Source organism: Daktulosphaira vitifoliae, unplaced genomic scaffold (genome assembly GCF_025091365.1).
Source record: "Daktulosphaira vitifoliae isolate Bord-2020 unplaced genomic scaffold, ASM2509136v1 Scaffold_3, whole genome shotgun sequence".
NCBI lineage: Eukaryota > Metazoa > Arthropoda > Insecta > Hemiptera > Phylloxeridae > Daktulosphaira > Daktulosphaira vitifoliae.
Genome location: NW_026099574.1, coordinates 27,903,616 through 27,923,117, shown reverse-complemented (window position 1 = coordinate 27,923,117; position 19,502 = coordinate 27,903,616). Strand labels below are relative to the sequence as shown.

The 19,502-nt window shown below is 28.3% G+C and overlaps 3 protein-coding genes across 7 annotated transcripts in view; 1 reads left to right on the top strand and 2 right to left on the bottom strand.

Moving 5' to 3' along the window:
• Positions 1-3,219, bottom strand: part of LOC126903332 (cytosolic 10-formyltetrahydrofolate dehydrogenase) — an 18,940-nt gene extending 15,721 nt beyond the window's left edge. For both annotated transcript variants that reach the window (XM_050681478.1, XM_050681477.1), the window contains exons 1-7: positions 3,035-3,219; positions 2,821-2,962; positions 2,476-2,710; positions 2,018-2,183; positions 1,854-1,958; positions 868-1,092; positions 595-806 (exon numbers count right to left, since the gene is read on the bottom strand). In XM_050681478.1, the coding sequence (XP_050537435.1) occupies positions 595-806; positions 868-1,092; positions 1,854-1,958; positions 2,018-2,183; positions 2,476-2,710; positions 2,821-2,962; positions 3,035-3,088 (1,139 nt within the window). In that variant the 5' untranslated portion in view covers positions 3,089-3,219. The remainder of the gene's footprint in view (positions 1-594; positions 807-867; positions 1,093-1,853; positions 1,959-2,017; positions 2,184-2,475; positions 2,711-2,820; positions 2,963-3,034) is intronic.
• Positions 3,220-3,359: 140 nt separating this feature from the next.
• On the top strand, positions 3,360-6,460 carry LOC126901167 (uncharacterized). The gene has a single exon (XM_050677462.1). The coding sequence runs from the start codon at positions 3,549-3,551 to the stop codon at positions 6,141-6,143; it is 2,595 nt and encodes an 864-aa protein (XP_050533419.1). The 5' UTR covers positions 3,360-3,548; the 3' UTR covers positions 6,144-6,460.
• A 997-nt stretch (positions 6,461-7,457) lies between these two features.
• The window catches only part of LOC126901969 (monocarboxylate transporter 1), a 28,741-nt gene continuing 16,696 nt past the window's right edge, over positions 7,458-19,502 (bottom strand). For 2 of the 4 annotated variants that reach the window (XM_050678960.1, XM_050678958.1), the window contains exons 2-9: positions 10,903-11,224; positions 10,697-10,840; positions 9,714-9,919; positions 8,914-9,645; positions 8,608-8,833; positions 8,302-8,471; positions 8,012-8,240; positions 7,458-7,943 (exon numbers count right to left, since the gene is read on the bottom strand). In XM_050678960.1, coding sequence (XP_050534917.1) covers positions 7,516-7,943; positions 8,012-8,240; positions 8,302-8,471; positions 8,608-8,833; positions 8,914-9,645; positions 9,714-9,919; positions 10,697-10,840; positions 10,903-11,224 — 2,457 coding nt within the window. In that variant the 3' untranslated portion in view covers positions 7,458-7,515. Of the gene's footprint in view, positions 7,944-8,011; positions 8,241-8,301; positions 8,472-8,607; positions 8,834-8,913; positions 9,646-9,713; positions 9,920-10,696; positions 10,841-10,902; positions 11,225-11,337; positions 11,487-17,817; positions 18,343-19,502 lie in introns of those variants that run through there. The other 2 variants (XM_050678959.1, XM_050678961.1) reach the window with 2 other exon arrangements.

The window sequence follows — 19,502 nt, the reverse complement described above, 5'->3', positions numbered from 1 at the left end:
TATATATATATATATACATATATAGTATTTAGTAAGTAAGGAAATAGATTTTTATTGTACTAATTTTTTGTAACAGTTTACCCGTTTCCTTACTTACAAAGCACTCTGTATACTTTTATTAATAAATAATAATTTATACTACAATTGATCACTATATTTTAGAAAATTAAAGTAACGTTATTTAAAATGCATTAAATAATTTTGATTGTGTATAAAAAAATTAAACAATTTTTACAAGATTTCTCCATAACATCCAATCAAAAACTTGAATTAGTTATTTCAGTTATCGTAAGGCCATTATATCTTTCATGATAATGGAATAAGAATATTAATTATAAATATTATTAATAATAATATTAAATAATTTCAGTTGAAAATAAAATTATTAAATATATGTTTTTATTTTATACAATATAAACTCTGCAAACTGATGGTCGTCTTCCTTGTATATATTGGGCCTAGCCCGTTTAAATTTTTCAATAAATAAATAAACCTAATATTCTATCAGTTGAACGACTCAATAAGAAGTTTCACTTCATCCACGCATTCTCGTAACACACATTGGTTTTTTTTTTTAATTTTATTTAAAACTACCTAACAACATCCATAGAGCCTGCACCAGACTGAAAAAAATTTGTGTCTTTTTCCACCTTCATGTTCAATATATTATTCCAGATATTTTCTATAACTGAAATAAAATCTTTTTCTTTTTCAGTATACTCAATAACTTCTTGGTGTGTAATCTTTTTACCATAGTATTTTGCTGCCATCATTTGACCATTTACAGATAATCTACTGATATTTATCTAAAAAAAAAATTTTAAATAGAAGTTTCAAAACATTTAAGAACAGTTAACTATTTTGTACCTTTTGACCATCAGAACAAGTCACTAAAAGACCATTGTCATGTACAATACCCGGTGTTTTAAGATCATCAATGATAATTGTATCACCTATAGGTGTTTCAGCCTTCCATAAAGCTGCTTGAAATAATTTTACTTCTTTTCCATCTAAAATAGTCCAAGCCCCTGGAGAACTATCTAGTCCTCTAATAAAATTATGAACCTCCGAAGAATTTTTTAACCAATCTACCTATATAAATTATATATAAGTAATGAACTGAAATTCATATAGAATTAGAACTCCCTGAAAAGGCAATATTTATTACTAAAATATAGGGGATTTTAATTGAAATTTAAAAATAAATCTAAAAAGTACAAAAATATTCTTATAGAAATGAAAAAAATTTATTTTTTGAAACTATAATATCATCATCAGCGCTACATATATATTGATCAGTAAATTTTATAAGGTTGTAGATAAACTTTAAAATTGTATGTTGCAATTTGAAAGTGTAGCGCGGACCAGATAAAAATGGCTCGCGAGCCGGATACCGAATAATTGCCAATAAAATTAAGATCTAAGGTACATTGTACAGTATTGAAATTTTAAAAAGTTATTTTCTTATTAATAAGAAAATAACTTAATTGAAGATTTGGGAAAATTTTTAAGATATCCTTAAATATATTTTCTATCATATTAATAAATAAAACATTTAAAAATTTCGAATATAAAACCACTATATATAATTTTTAAAAAATAGTACAACATTGTCTCTTAATGTCAATCATATGTGATTAATAATTTTTATAAAAGTATTATAGTTTTATTAATTTAATGATTTATTATATTTAACATTTTCTCTAGTAAGTAACTTATTGGCTGTGTTAAAGAACACAGGAAAACCCATACAACTTAGCAAAATCATATCTTAAATAACTATGCAACAAGGTACAATGTATTTTCACGAAAATTATTCAAGTTTTCTTATTTACTTATATTTCAAAGTTTACTTTTTGTAATTCTTTTTTTCTAATAGATGGTTCAAAAGATGATCCTTCAGTAGATTGTGGAATTACCAGAGCTGTTCCATCAGCAACCATGTTAACTGCTTCAGCCTACAAATAAAAAAACATTCAAGATATATAATCACATTAAAAATTTAACTCATTCTTACCATACTTTTTATGCCTTCGGGATATAAGAATCTATTATATAAAGAATCAACTGTGTCATCAGGTAAAACAGGACATGACTTTTGTAATAGAATTGGTCCAGTATCAAGACCATCGTCAGCCCAAAATATTGAAAATCCAGCTTCAGTGTCACCATTTATAAGAGTCCTATAACATATGTAGACATTTTACTACAAAAACAAAAATAATTTTAAAAATCTTATACTTTTAACTTTAAATGTTATTTCATTAAAATTAAGTATTTTGATAATTTAATTATTGATAAATACATATGCATTTTTATTTTATTAATAAATTTGTAATATTATTCACTATACGACCAAGGACTTTAAATTATTTGGTAAATTAAATAATTAGTAAAATAACCCATAAAGTAAAGTAACCCATAAAAAATACCATATACAAAATTAAAAAAAAAAATGTATCTATTTGTTCATACCAATTTATAGCACTGACTCCTCTATGTTTAGGTAAAATTGATGGGTGATAACATATACTTCTATGTTTTGGATACTCAATAACTTCCATTGGAATAAATTGTGAACAAAATGGTAGAACATTAAGATCAGCATTAACTTTTTTATACTGAGCAAATACTTCAGGTAGAGCTTTTTCACCTTGTCGCCATGCTTTTATTTTAAATACAGGTGTGCCTCCTTCACCCGCTACAGCAGCTATACTCAAAATACATATTTATACACAAAATTTACAATTAAAAGTTACTTCTAAACTCAAAATTTAGCAGGTTTATATTTTTTATTCTGATATATTATAATATATTAACCTAAAGGATCTTGTCGATTTCCCTTATCTAAAATAGTAAAAACACCTACAACATGGTGACCGTATTTTAACAATAATTTGTATACTTCAGCAGCAAATGTACTCTGACCAATTATGGCTACATTTAAATCTCTATGGAATGTCTAAAAATTTTTATTTAAATTTAAACATTAAAATTATAATGAGTTTTTGTTATTGTATTGATATTATCTTACCAAATTGAAGCACCTACTAGGCCGGTTTCTGGTAAATTTATTAAGCAAAGACATCGTTATAAGCTCACGTGAATTAAATATTATTTTACAATTTAATTAAATTGTTATGCTATTAATGGAGTTCATTGAACTGAACTGGTTACTACTATCTACTAATAATTCATAACTGGTTATAATAAAAGAAAGTTAAACACAATGTAAACATTAACCGGTGATAAGCTAACATATGTTTATAAATGTTCAGTACCTGACGAACAATGATAAGAAGAAACAGTTAATATTTAAAAGTTTATTTTATCTAAAATACTTAAATCTGAAAAATACAATCACTCTAAAACAAAATTTTAAGTATGTAAATTTTAATAAACATATTATTTTCAAACTTTAAAACATCAAGTGGTTCGATTACTGTCACATTACGAGTTTATGTTATGCATTAATTATTGTAAAGTAATCTTAATTAATTTTACTAGTTTCAATCTAAGACATTAAAAAATAAATACATTCAATTGGAATGGCCACCAATCTAAAAAAATATGTTACAAGTAATTTATTAGAATTTCTATTATTATCTGTTGACCCTAACTTAATATTTAAAAATGATGCAGTCAAAAAATTACATTCTATTATTATATGTTATGATATTCAACACTTTTACAACATAAATAAGTGTATTACAAATAATAATTTAACTACAACATCAGTTCGATTAGATGAATTTTCTGCTTATTGTGATAGCAAAGTTAAGCCCAAGTATTTCATCAGACAGAACGGATACCACTGTTCTATGACTGTTGCTGACGTTTTAAAAATACAAGAATGGGCAAATCTATACTTAATCATAGGACCTACTCTAATGAAATTTTTACTATTTGATTGTTTGATTTTTGTACCACTCTCAGAAAATGTATATTTTTGTGTTGATTCCCCGTCTCATCAGTGTAACCGCTATGAAATAATTAAAACCTTCTGGTCTATCTCAGGATCACTGAAAATCATCACAAAATGGCAAAGAAATACCAAAGAATGTAAAAAAGAACCCAAGTGTTATAAAATTGCAGAGTTTTTTAATAAATTAAATGAAATAGGAAAAACTAACGTAGAAGATATCTTGACACAAATACGAAACATTGATATCGGACTTGATAAGATTAAACTAGATGAATTGTATTTAAAGCCTCTGGAGATAAATTTAAAAAAATTGGTTCATAAAGATCAATGGTCATGTTACAATGACATTTTTAACAAAGCGGTTAGTGAACATTCACACAATGAAATTCCTTTGAATCGTATTAAACAATTCGCAGTTTCTGTAGTTCAAAAAGTAATTCCTTTTGAAATGTTTGGTACGAATGTTAACCGCAATCAATTCTGTAAAAATCTATCTAAAATATTTAACTGTGGCTTGACCCACAATTTTACAGTTGAACAAATTGTTTACAAAATGAAATATTCTTCAGTTAAATGGCTGAAATGCAATGGCGAACCAGGTGTGATACGACAAATAAAATCTGCAATTTTCAAAGCGACTCTAGTTTGGTTAACCTCTTTCGTTCTCAGTCGAATTGCACGGTGTTTTCAAGTTGTTAGGTCTAATGTATCGAGCTACGGTGTAGCTTACTTTACAATGCCTTATTGGAAGTCTATTACTGATAAAAAATTGTTTCCTTTAACCAAAAACGGGTTTTTCCAAGAGATTACCAATAGCTCAGACAGTTCTTTAAGAAAATGGAGGATTTGTCCGTACGCAAAGGCCAAGGGCATCCGGCTGATATTTAAACGTCGTGCAAAAATTGAAGAGGAACTGATGGACGATTGCCTGGTGTTCTTACGTTGCCTATCCTATACGTACTCGAGAACAAAATCAATCGACAAGGTAAAATTTTTCGAAAGCTGGCAATCATTAAGATCGTGCCTTGATCAGACCCATAAAATCATTTATTACGTAAGAACTGATTTCCAAGACGCGTTTACCAGTATCAAACAAAAAGCTCTGCTCTCTGTACTGAGAAACGCCATTAAGCAATATTACGGGGCCAGTTCACAATCGCTTCAAATGCATACAGTGGACGTGGTAAAGTACGCCACTGGAAATAAAGTGCGTTGCAAGAGAGTGAAATTCTTCGACGGATTACCGACACCCACATTTTCTGGCGGCTCTTTGATGTTTCACCGTAAAAGCGTTACCGTATCGTTGAGCAAAATTTGGGCCGTCATTAAAAAATGCGTAGAAGGTAATGTGGTGACACTCTACAACCGCTCGAGGATTATGACTAGGGGTATAATTCAAGGTGATAGACTTTCGATGATTTTATGCGATATCTTTCTTGCTGACCTTCAATCAAACGTAATTAGGTCTTACGTCAGCGGGCCTTCGCGACTACTGTATCGATTTATGGACGATTACCTATTTGTATCTTTTGACAAAAAGTCGGCCGAAGATTTTTTGGCGGTCATGAATGCTGGATTTGAGGCTTATGGTTTGACTATTAACAAAGAAAAAACCGAAACAAACCTATACGGAATATCAGAAGGAGGAGGAACGGTCCGTTTTTTGGGTTTTTGTATCAATATAGATACTGGCGAAGTAACTAAAGACGTACAGTTATTTCGTCGCAAACGACCACTACATTTCTTTAATTACAACTTGGGAGTCAAATCTGGACAACGCTTATATCAACGTCTCACTAATTACGCACACTATCCAGTACCCGCCGTTTTACTTAGTAAAGTTTACAATACTACAGGTACGGTCGTGCGAAACTTAGCTATATTAATTTGTCACAAAGCATTTGGAGCCATTTTTGGGATAAAGCAATACTTTAGCCACGTTAATAATTTATTCTTATGGTGCTTAATACGCGATGTCGGAAAAGTAATTTTTGCGAAAATATATTCAGCACGACGAATTTCTCCTATTACTCCAATGCAGAGCAAGTGGATTGTCTATGAAGTTTATAAAAAAATGTTACAGAAGTACCTAAATTGCAATACCAGTCTAGTTATTACACATCTGCGAGCTAAACAGGCTGTAATGCGAAAAAAATGCAACGTGACTACATTAGAACTAGCTTTAAAACATTACGACTTCTTAAAAATGTTCGATTAATATTTTATGTATCATTCTTTGTCAATAATTATTGTGAGAAAACTATATTGTTAACTTTTTTTGTGTATTGTATAATTATTGTTTTTTTAATCAAGAAGAAAGAGCAAACATATCGTATTGTAAAAGTTTAAATTGGATAAAGATATTTTTTTGGTGATATTCATAATGCAATTTTCTTTATCATTAACTAATGTAAAAAAAAAATTTTTTTAACTTTATTTTTAGATGCTATCCTAAAAATTAAGTAATATTATAAGTTTATTGTCACATAATTATTGTATTTAAAACTAATCTATACATTAAGTTAATTTTCTAAATTTTTTTTTTACCAGATTTATAAAGTAAAACAGAAATGAACTTTTTTATTATTAAAATATAAATTTATATTAATTATTAATTAAATTAATATTAAATATTTATATTTAATTAAATAAATCAAATTATTTTAAATAGAGAATGAAATTTTATTATTAAAAATAAATAACCAACCAAGGTATATAATTATAAATATTGTATACATGTATATATTTTTCTTTTTTATAAATTTTATACAAATATACTATCAGAGTCATCATAAATTATAATAGCTTTAATATAATAGCAAATATTTACTTAATTTTATCATATAAAAACTAAAGAATTATTAACTGGTATTTGTTGTTTATATTTATACTTAGTAAAACTAAAATTAAAATTGATTTCAAAATCATAGGTATATACAAAAGCAAGTTTAAAAACTTCTTATAAGTGTATATTATTATTACAAAAAATTGTATGTTTATGAAAACTTAATATAAATAATAATTAAGTTTTTAGTATTTCTTTCATAACTTAAATGCCCCTTAGATAAAAATAAAATTAAGAAGTTATCACAGCTTCTAAATGTTTTAAAAGTGGCACAAAGGTATGCCTGAATGATAAAATAACTAAAAATGTTTCAAGTATTCAATAATGTATATAAAAACTTATATACTCACACATGCATATCTGGTATAATATATCATTGTATATTTATACAAATTTATATGTATGATATACATGTATAAAATTCTAGATGACTTATTTTATGTTTAAATAATCTTGTAAAGTTTGTTAAGAAAAAATAAAAAAATACTTATATAAATCAATATTTAAATTAGTCGAACGCTCCTTAAATGTATTATTTACATAAATACTTTGCTATGTTTGGGGCATGTATAATTGTTCTCTAAATTGGATATAACTTTATTCAAAATAAAACAATTATTCTATGTACAAAAAATATTTCTTTTTATGAGAAAGGTAAGTTATAAAAAACAATAAATGCTTACAAAAATTAGATGACACTTGTTTTATAATTGAAAAAATGACCTATCACATTTATTTCTTTAAATTAAACAACAGACTCTATTTCTTTAATTTCTTGAAGTGGTGGTTTGTTTGGGGTAGGAGCTGTTTCAATAATTGTAGGAACCTGAAGGTGATTATTTGCTTCAAAATCTTCATCATCTTCTTCATCGTCTTCATCAATAGGTGTTAAGGCATCATCCTCTTCTTGTGGTACAGCCATTTGTCTTTGATCCATATATCGTTTCAAAGGAGCTGCCATAAAACTAGTTAAAGCTGATACCAGAAAAAATATTGCAGCCATAAAAAAAGGCCAATCATATGACTTCTTCCAATCATAAACAGCACCAGCTAAGGGTGTTCCAACAATGGCAGCTGCTCCACGAAACAATATAAGAAGTCCAAATGCATTTGTTAATTTTTCTAAACCCAAGAGGTCTACGAGTAAAATTGAAGTTAAGGATATATAACCAGCTAAAATATAACAAAAATTTTTTAGAAAATTTTCTTTAAATAATTTATTATTATTATTTTATACATACAAACTGCAATTCCAAAAAACATAGCCATTGTAACATAGTGATAATATACCACACAGAACGGTGTAGCGGCAACAGCTGCTGTACATATCAGCAAGCATATATTATTTAGAAACAACGAATCTACTCGTGGATAATCAGCTATAAAACCACAAACTACTCGACCAATGGTATTAGTTATACCAATAATGGATATAAGAAATGTTGCTTGATCTTTGTTAATTCCCATACCCTGAAATTTTAAAAATCAAATAAGACATGAAATTTTAATACTTTAAATAATGTGTACATACAGCTTCTTGAGCATAATCAACAAGGAATACAAATGGTACATAAAGTCCTGCCATTCCAAAAAAATTGCTAATACCTATTAAAATAAACACTGGATTTTGAAGTAAAGATGTGTCCATCATTGATGATAAAACTGAATTGATGGATTCCGGAAGACAAGGACAACATCCTTCTACAACAAAAAATTTGAAAACTAAATTAATTGAAACTAAGACTTAACAACTATTTTTTATTATATTTTGTAAATAAAAATACTGTATCACACCTATTTTCTGAAAAAGTACATATTACTCATAAAATTAACTAACCATCAATTTCTTCTTCTCCTTTTTCATTAACTTTCATCATTGACTTTGGCAAAGATAATATACTTTGACGATAGCTAGCTAAAGACTTCTGAGAACGGTATTCAGGTAAATTTAAAACACTTCCTGAATAAAAAATATCCTTTCGTGACATAGGTCGTACAATTTCTCGTTTATTTCCACCAATACTTGTTTTAGATGAGGTATACCCTATACTATCAGTATCCACCTAAATATGAATAAGAAATATTTTGTATACATAAAACTCTTCAACCAAAAGTTATTTCTTTTTTTTAATTTAATACTTACATTTGACCACATGTCTTCAGCATTATTGTTTTTACTACCAAGGATAGAAACATTTGATAATTTTAAATGAATTGATTTTCTTATATCTCCATTAGAATTTAAATTAGGTCGAGATACTTTAATAGGTCCAAGTGTCGGACGATATCGTTCACTAGCACTAGTTTTTCGTATTCTATCAAAAAACGGTACAGATCCATTTTTTGGTAAACCCTGAACATGAGTTGTAAATGCTGGCTGAGATGCATTTCTTGGTAATGCAGCTTTTACTTCATTAAGTTCACCATTATTTTCGCCATTTAAGAGTTTTTCTCCATTAATTGGTTTATCTCCATTTTTAAGTTCAACAGTATCTTTTGATTTTTCATCCTTCTTTTTATCAGATTTCAATTCTCCACTTCCAGCATTACTAGAACTATTGCTGGAGCCACTTTGTTCAGGAGCTTTAACTTCTTTAATTGTAGGTAACACGGCCATGGTTGGAATTGGTGTAATTGGTGATCCTGTACTTCCAACCAGTTCATCCAAATTAAAACTTGAATGAACACCAGGATCAATGTTTAGTGGTAACTTTTGTCTTTTCTCTAAGGAGCCATCTTTAAGCTGTACAATAAAATATGATCCACCAATTGATCCCCGTTCCATTTGCATTCGTTTTTCATCTGCCATACGCTGAAGTAAAGGTTTACACCCCTCATTTGGATACTCTAATGGTTTCATCAAAGCGCCAAATATCTGAAATTGTACATGAAATATTAGTAGTCTACAAAAAAAAAAAAAAAATGTTTTATATTTTAACTTACACCACATGAGAAAATCATCCCAGCTAATATTAAATTTGATTGCCTCCAATCAAAATGTTCAAGAAGTAGATTGGCCAAAGGTGCAAAAGCGAAAGTACCAAATCCTGAACCACATACAGCAATACCAGTTGCTAGTGATCGTTTAGTTTCAAAGTAGTACCCAACACAAACAACTGCTGGCAGATAAATAAGTCCAAACCCAATACCTGAAATAATGGTTTATATAGTTAATTTGTTTTTTTTATAATAATAGAGATGTTTTATAAAATATAAATTTTTTATTTATTATTTTATTAAAAATTATATAGCTATAAAAATGTTTAAAAACAGACAAAATTAAATAACAAAAAAATATGTAAGATTAAATAACTAAACTACATAATATTTGCCCTAAATCAAACAGTATTTTATTATCATTAATATTTAAATTTATTTATTTTTACTTATAAAGTGTTTAACTTTTGATAAAAGACATAATAAATAAAGGCTTGAGGAAATAATCAGAGATCATAAGAAGTTAATTACATTTTTTATACTTTTAATAAAATGTAATTTAACTAATATTTACTCTACACTTGAATAGCAACAATTGTTTTTAAGTTTTAATTAAGAGGTATAGAGTTTGAAAAGAAGGAGCGCTAAAATTAAGTGTTAAAAAATAAAATAAAACAGAGGTATTGAATTGAGCCACAATTGTTAACAGCTAAGATACACAATATCAATATAAAATGATTAGTTTTTATTTTATATAATAAAATATAACTACGTGGGAAATCATAAATTATAATTTAACATTTTTAAAAATTAAATATGTTGAATTTTAATAATTTAATTTTTACACATAATAAATAAAAGCATAAAACAAAATAGCAAAACATCTTCTAAAATAAATCTTGAATACCAATTATTTAGACCATACTATTAATATTAAAAACAATAATAGTATACAGTATTAATGAACTAATATTACTATGTATATTTACCTCCTAAAATTCCATAAGTGAGCATCAAAACATTTAAATTAGGTGATATTGTACTAAGAGCAAAGGCAGCAGCTGCAATAACACTACCTGCTATACAAACAGTTCGACAACCATACTTGTTAGTTAATGCACTAACCACTGGACCTGTTACAAAAAAATTAACTAGTAACAAGTCAAGAAATTTTAAAACAAAATAAAATACATACCAGCACTTAAATACATTCCTGAAAGAAGACTACCAACCCAAGCTGTTTTTCCATAAGATTCATTGTAGTAGTTCATAAAATGTTTATGAAATATACCAAATGTATATGCTATTCCATCTACAACCATATTACACATGAAGCTGGCTAATACAATTACCCAACCATATCCACCATCAGGAGGAGGGGGCAAATCATGGTATTCACAAAATGATATTCCATCATCATCAGTAGTTTGAACTGGTCCCATGGCCAACGGAGGAGAACTGGCATTTTGTCGGGCAGTTTCTTCAGCCCTTTCAGCAGCTGAACACTCACTCTCAGTCTTAAAAAAATATGACTAAATTATACTAAATGTATAAATATATATATATATATATAATTACAAATTAATTTGTTTAATAAAAATAAGAAATTCATTATATATATTAGGTATACTCTTATTCTATTATGCATGATTATAGAGCTGTCGCTTCAACAATTACACTCAATTAAATATTCATTACACAACTGGTAAACGGTTGGCGCCAAATCAACTCAAATTGATTGTATCCCAGCCGAATAGCAAGAGTTAGTCAATTTATAAAATAAATATAAATTTAAAATTAAATATGAGAAAAATAACTAATTACCTCTACAACAATTAAAAAGAACCAAACTGCTATTTAATATCATGTCACATATGTAATATACTCTTAAATTAGGAATGAGTATATTAGATAAGATTACTTGCAATACAAATAAGGGCACCATTTGAAGTGAGAGAATTTTTGTGAAAATTATATTTTATATTTCAAATATATTATGAAGCTATTTAAAAAAATATTTTATAACGATTCAACAACTTTCGAGGGGGTAATTTAATTAAAATAATTGTCGGTGTATACTACCAAGTGTTAGAAAATTATATATTTAGTTAAGTATATTAATTTTCTAATTGATATCGAAGTAAATCATGGCTTCTAATTTCATAAAGTAACTTGTTACAACATACAAGTACACTCTTAATTTAGTAACTAAATTCGTATAATAAAAAATACAGTATCAATAGTCTTAAATAAAATCAGGAACAATTAATAACTAATATTCAAAGCGCCAAGATATCCTTGAAGATAGGAACATAATTTTAACATCAAAATTTAATAGAATTATTTTTTGTATATTAGACGAACGTATCATACATATTCTATCGTCTTATCTTAATATTCGATGAATGACAAAATAAAAAAAACCATTATTAAGGTATTTTAAACAGGTAATAGATTAGCAGACGACGAAAAACAATTCATAAAACGAATAATATATGAAATTATACTCAAAAATATGTTTTAAATATTTTTACAAATGGAAATCAAGAATGGTACAGAATAAGCTATTTATTCATCTTTAAAAAGATAACTAAAGGTTATAACTAAGGTTAAAATCGATATATACGATGGAAAAAGTAAGCATTTAGCTTAACATGTTGCTATTCATTAATTTTCATTTACGAAGATTCGTGATTTATGTTCATTTTTTTAATACTATAACAACATCGTTACATTATAAACTAAACCGTTGCCTTTAACTGCAATTTACACAACCACTCGAAAAACAAACGCACTTTATTCACAAGGAAGTCCTTGCTGATAACGTATAGCACTCGTTTAGTTTATTAACAGCATTACTATTGAAAAAATAGACTTGAAATTATACGCCGATGTTTTCAGTCAGATGACATGTTACAGTGGTTAACTGGAACGTGTGAGTTCTTGGGAAATAACGAGGTATACGTGCGTTGCAATCTGAGGTTTCGGTTAAAAGCTTATTGGATATTGCCGTAAACGATTTTGCGAGTTCAGACCTTGAATTATAAAATAGTAAAAATAAATTGAGAATTACTTTTAAACGGTAAAGAAGAAAACCCAATAGAAAATAAACTCACGAAAAAAAAAAATTATTTTTAATTTATTGTAAACCTATTGCTACCGATCGGAACTTAATGACCATATGCCAACGGTACTTATCATTGACCGAAAGCAATAAACTTTTTAATGTCAAAGTCGTTTAAAGTTCTTGTAGATTTTATCGATCACGATTTATTTCTCAATATTAATGATTTTACAGACCACTAGAAAACTTGATAATATTTGGAAATATTATAGGACAAATAAACATTTGTATTAATTAGTGAGAAAAATAGACCATCAACAATAAGTATTATTACAATCATCAAACTACGATTTATCGCATTTCTGTCATTAATTACGATGACTAATAAGTATTATTACAAACACAAATAACAATGTTGATTATTACAGACAACTAATTAGTTAAGAGTAATAATTATTATTGTTGTTTTTAACATGTTATGAAATAAAAAATGTGAAAATAATTATTTTCGCCTTCAATGACGTAAATAATTGTCCATCAACTAAAAAAAAATCAACATAAAGTGGAGTAAACTGTACGAAGTAAACGAGCATTTTTTATAATTTAAAACACTATTTTTAAAAATCTTGATCTATTATTGACAATTCGACTTATTGACAGTATACAAGAAGCCATTTTAAAAATAATATTTTATAACAAGATTTCTCATCCAGTAATAACTGACAAATTTCAAATAATTGCCGATAACGTTATTGATGTCAGTTTTTTGTAGTAATTAAATTGACAAAATACATTAAGAAATTTCCAAAGTTTGCAAGTCGCTAATACATAAATGAATTTTAGTATAGATAATCAAATAATTTTTTTTAATACGACTTCTTTGTTACTTTAATTAATTTTTTTGTCAAGTTTAAAAAGAACGTTATAGTTTAAGCGGCACTATATTTCACACTCAAATACACTATTAAAAAGTAGTACCAAGTGGTCAAATAATCTTAAGCTAAGATGACTCATTAATAACGAGACTTCTGCTAATTAAAAAAAGTGTATCCCAAGTTTAATTATTGGATATTATCTGGGTGCCAGCATAATAAAATATCTAAACTCATAATTTGCAAGCCTGCGGGTTTAGAGGCGTATACCACAGCTTAGTAAATGACATCAGTACTTTAATAACGAGTATCAACATCTAAGAGCAACTGTACAAGTATAGGAGTAAAATATATTTGAATCACTTGTTATTATATGCAGAATATGTTAGCCGCTGGCTGTGTTTAAGTAATCTGGTCACGTTTTTATTTTGCAAAATATATTGATGAGATTACAGAATATGTAATGTTTGATTCTAACCTTTTCACTATTGAAAAGGATAAATGATCTCTTAATGTAATTTATTATTTATTCAGTGTACTAATTTTAATAAAAACACAACTTCATTAACATATTGTAAGAGCATAGTTCATGAATAGGTGAAATGTAATTAGTGGTGCGTAATACTCGGTAACATTTGTCTAAAACTCTTCAGTTCTTAAGCTTCTTCTCATTTTATAATCGATTAAAAGTGTTGTCCAACGATAAAATAAATATTTTCATTGCAATCTGCTGCTGATATATATCGTGCATGTCAAGGAAAACTACTCTTGTGTTAACGTAAAACAATTAATTTAACTTGGTATTAATTTTCATTAAAAAAATAGCAAATAGTATAGATACTACTATGCTAAACATTTAATACAAACATTTGTATACTGTCACAAAAGCCTACTCAAAATATAGCACGTGATTTGCCAATGAATGCTGCCGCATACATATTAAAATCCATAATAGACTTAATTTTCTAACAGTGGAAAGTATAAATGTAAAAAATATTACCTAAGCTTAATGACAATACATTAAATTTAGAAAAAAAAAATCTAAAAATATTTACAGGCATCGTATATTTTTTAAATATATTTTAAGCACCTATTTTACATTTACAAAGTTAAATTTCTCCCATAAACAAAACACAATACTTTTTAGTTAATGAAGCATGATTAAGAAGGGAATGATAATACAACTTAAAATAACGTTAGATAATATTGATTACATTTTTAATTTACAAAAAAATCATCCACTAAAAATGATCACATAAATAACATTATGTTCTCTAAAATAGAGGACGAACTCATTACTAAGTAATTTAATTTATAAAAATCGATTGAAATTAATAGAAAACCCACAACGGAAAACCCTGAAATCTGAAAACATTCGAAATCAATTAGTTTATTCATTTTATTTACCAGCAAAAAAAGTGTAAAATATGTTGGAGATCTGCTGTTTACATGTGTTAAAACAGGTTGCTCTACCTGACACAAAAACTTATAACATTCATATTGCAAATACAAATAAATAAACAACGAAAATTACTGAAAATTTTTAACAATAGTTATTGTAAGCTATATAAAATAATTGCTCTATCATAACATAAAAGTGTGATGTCTAAAAATAATGATATTAAATCATTTAATGAGACAATCGTCACGCGCAATTATTATAAAAAGCTTAAGAGTTTTGGGTATATCGATTAGCAATTAAATGGATCTATTATGCTTGCCACTGTTAATCTATGCAACACTTAAGTATGTATGAAATTACAAATCAGTATTATTAATTGATAAGCAGGCAATTAAGTTCTACTATTTGAAGTAGTTATTATAGATAAGACAATAGAAACTTAATCCGGAATTTTAATTTTTTATTTTTTGTTTCTAAGCAACCTTATCAAACGAATTCTAAAAAAAAATTGACAATTAAACTAAAATTATATTGAATGCCATTCTCGAGTAATTTTCTTGATATTCTTATCTGAGTGAGATAATGTTTAATCAAAGCTTATTTATTTTACAAAATTGCATATTTTCTATATATGTTACCTAATTTTGATACATCATCTTTTCAGTTTTATGTATGTAATAAGTATTAAAGAAGTAGTTATCAACACAAATAACTCATTCATTGAAAAATTCACAATTTTCGTACTAATTGAACCGAAAAATTCGCTCTATTCAACATTCATTAAAAATTCCTACACACGAGTATATTTTTTACTTTGTATAGGAAATTGTAAAAATAATTTTGTTCTCAATACCTCATAACCCGAAAACACCACAAACCAACTCACCCGAGTCACGTACATTGTTATTTTATCAAACTTTCTGTAAACAAATATTTCATATCGATAACTAAAATAAAAATATGAAATTACTCTAAATCAAATATATTTTCTGTAAACAAGAAGAAATATGTACTGATAATAATTATAACAAAGATGCAAATGACGCAAAAAATAGCTAATTATTTTCTTTATATCGCGTCACATATATACGCCTTACTATAAAATTATTTAAAAAAACAACGATTAGCATTCTCCAAGAAAATGTATATAAATATATATTTTTGTTTTAACTTCACACCTGATTTAAATAAAATAACAATTAGGTAACGCTAAAAAATTTGTTACACGACTAAGTTGATGTTTCATCAAAATGAAGTCATGGGCCAGAGGTGTTTCATGAATTTTGCGTTATTTTTGGCTAACGCTCAAAAAATCAGACCTGTTGTTTTATTATTAAATGTTAAAACATGTATGAAAAAAATGACGACATTATAACACCGACATAATTACATGCATGACTGAAAAACATCAGTAATAATTACTCAAATATTGAAAGTAAATTAAATAATCAAACAAGTTATACACATATTGTATTATTAAGTGTCAGTCTTGATCACTGAGACATACTTCAATTTGCCAAAACAACGACAAGAATAATTGAATAAAATTTCACGAAACCGTAAAAACGTGTTTATTATTCACTAGTAAACTAATTATTGATTTTCATTATATTTTATTATAAATAAAAATTATACAAAAATATTTGCTTGTCAATTTCGATTCTAAAGAATTAGTATTCTTATAACATCAGTCTGATTAAATATAAACATCCATGTTTTTACTTTTAACGATATTGCATTTAAAAAAATCTTTAAAGCTGAATTTTCGAGGTATGCTTAATGTAATTTGATTTGGGTGTGTGTCTATAAACATATTTATGTTAACCAACACGAATATTGATTAAAAGAATCACGCGAAACGATGTTTAAGGAAAAAATTTTAATTATAATGTTTGTATTTACTGGCGCTGTTTACCGAGAAATTTTAGAAGGCTTTTAAAGCTAAATCAAAATTCCCCAGATTCCTATTTTTGAAAAATCATAAATATAACGAAAAAAATAAAAAGGAAAAAACTAAGTAGTAGTATAACATAATGACTGACACTTATTATCGATTTAACAGCGTGTATTGGTCATATTTTATCTCTTTATTTGTTGATAGAATACTAATACAGAACACATGTATAGTGAGATAATATATATGACGAAAAAATCACTCTCATTTTATGAAACTGGTGAATTAATATGAAAACTATTTTAATCGATATAACAACAGCAACAAAGGATGAAGCCCAATTTGTATGGGATCTCTACATCGACCTTTAGTAACATATAAGTTATTCACCGAAAATAAAATAAATAAAAAATAAGAACAGACGTCATATTGCTATTAATTAAATGTCTAAACTCTGTGCAACTTCGTCTTCACATTTTATGCAATAAGGTAGTTTTGACAATAATCAATAGAAACGCTCACGACTATATGATAAGCGTTATCACTTGAGCGAATATGTTGATTCACGTTGTTGTGCGGCGGCGGCCCGTTATCGTAAGCCGACGACGTTATTCTTACTTTTTGTCTCATTCATTTTGTGTGGGCCACGATCGTGACCCGCACCTGATTTTTAAGGTGATGTCAACCCGATTCCTTATGGGACAATATCATACCATCGGCTCGGTTAACTTATTCACAACTTCATCTAATTTTAGTCGGCGTTGGCACTTTGACTAGCAGCCAAGTATACAAGCAAAATTTTAAATGGTCCTCTTCGGTATACACTCTTATTTCGCTTATCAAAATCACTAATAAATTAAATTACAGTTAATAAATACCCAGCTGATTTTCCTGGATCGCTTCTGTTTGTTCATATTGCCAGACATGGCGGATTTTGCTGTGACACTGTCGCGTCGACTGCAACGACAGAAATTTTGCAAGACACGCGTTGTCCGTAATAATCGATTAAAATTATATATTTATTAAAACGAAAATCATGTATAATTTATGTAAGGTGTATTATGTATAACATAAAAATATGATTATTAAAATGGCGGTGTTTCGTACATTATTTGCATGTAAATTGCAAACTTAAAACAAACGATACACGTGTATTGAATGGTAGGAAATGAAAAAAATTATAAATAATTTACGTTAAGGACACGATTACATTAATAAGAACATTTGTATTACTGTTCGATAAAATAGCGAGCGATTTTGTGTCCCTACGGCGTTTGTGCGTGAATGTAGCACGGCGCGGGCTACTCGCACGTCAAGATACCATGGCCGACTGGCGAGTGGTGGCCGAACCGAAGCGGTGGTAGCCGATAACGATATAGAGTAGCACCGTTGGAAAACGACGACGGCGGCGACAAGCACAACGTGTATATGGTACGTTTGGTATCGTATATGTTGTAGAAAACACAGAGGAGAACGGTGCGTGCGTGTGAACGACACAAAAACCGCGGCTGTGACGGGCATATGCGGTGGTTACTGATCAGCACTGCGCGCGCGTGTGCGTTTGTGCTCACACAAAGCGTCGGACGAACCCTGGCAGCGCCGCGTTACTACCGTAGCTCGCAACAACAATACTCGAACGTTAATAGGGTAGACTCGAAGGGTAAAATAATAACAATTATTATTATGCCGCAAGTAGATGCAACCGCTATGATGACGACGACGTTGAATTCTATCTGGCAACTATTCTTCCACCGACTAACCGTATATCCAAAGACAATAGTATTCGTCTCAGTTGTTTATCGGGCAAAAATGTCAACGAGAAAACGACAATTAACTGAGAGATAAACAAGTTGTTGTTTCGTTTACACTTATTGATTTTCACAGCGACCCGTCACTCGGTATCAGAAAATTTGGTACTAATGGACCAACAAACACCTATTTTATTAATAGTCCTCGTTACATTAATATATGGTAGAACAGTATAAATCTCACTGAACGAGAAACCTTTCTACGTGAGTAATAAGGGTACGTCGTCTTTCAAATGCTGTATATATAAATAATGCAGCGACTATAGAAAATACACCTGTACCAAATCGTAGTGTCGATAAACCCTCAACAAAAAATTCAACTACATAGGTATATCTTATGTATATATATTTACACCGACAACGTTGTAATTTATACAAAAATAGCCCACCTCTTTTATAAATAGGTAGTGTGCGATAAATATAGACGGCCATGTAAAATACATGACAAGGTCATACGGAGGGTTGTACGGACGTTTGATAGGTTTTTTTTTCTCATCAAAAACTTCTTACTGATCGAGCACCCGTGTTATTCTTATCGTCTTCTCTCAGACATTGTGTGCGAGTCTAAGGCATTGCATTAGTTCGATTATACAATAAACTATGTACAAAATTGGGTGTAAGTAACAAAAAAATTCAATGCTTTATTGTTGCAATGCCAATAAGCTTTTTTTGTGGGTGTCTGTATTTTTATAGTAATCGATAAAATTTGCCAAAAAAAAAAAACTCAGTTAATAAACTCGATTTTAAATAAACTA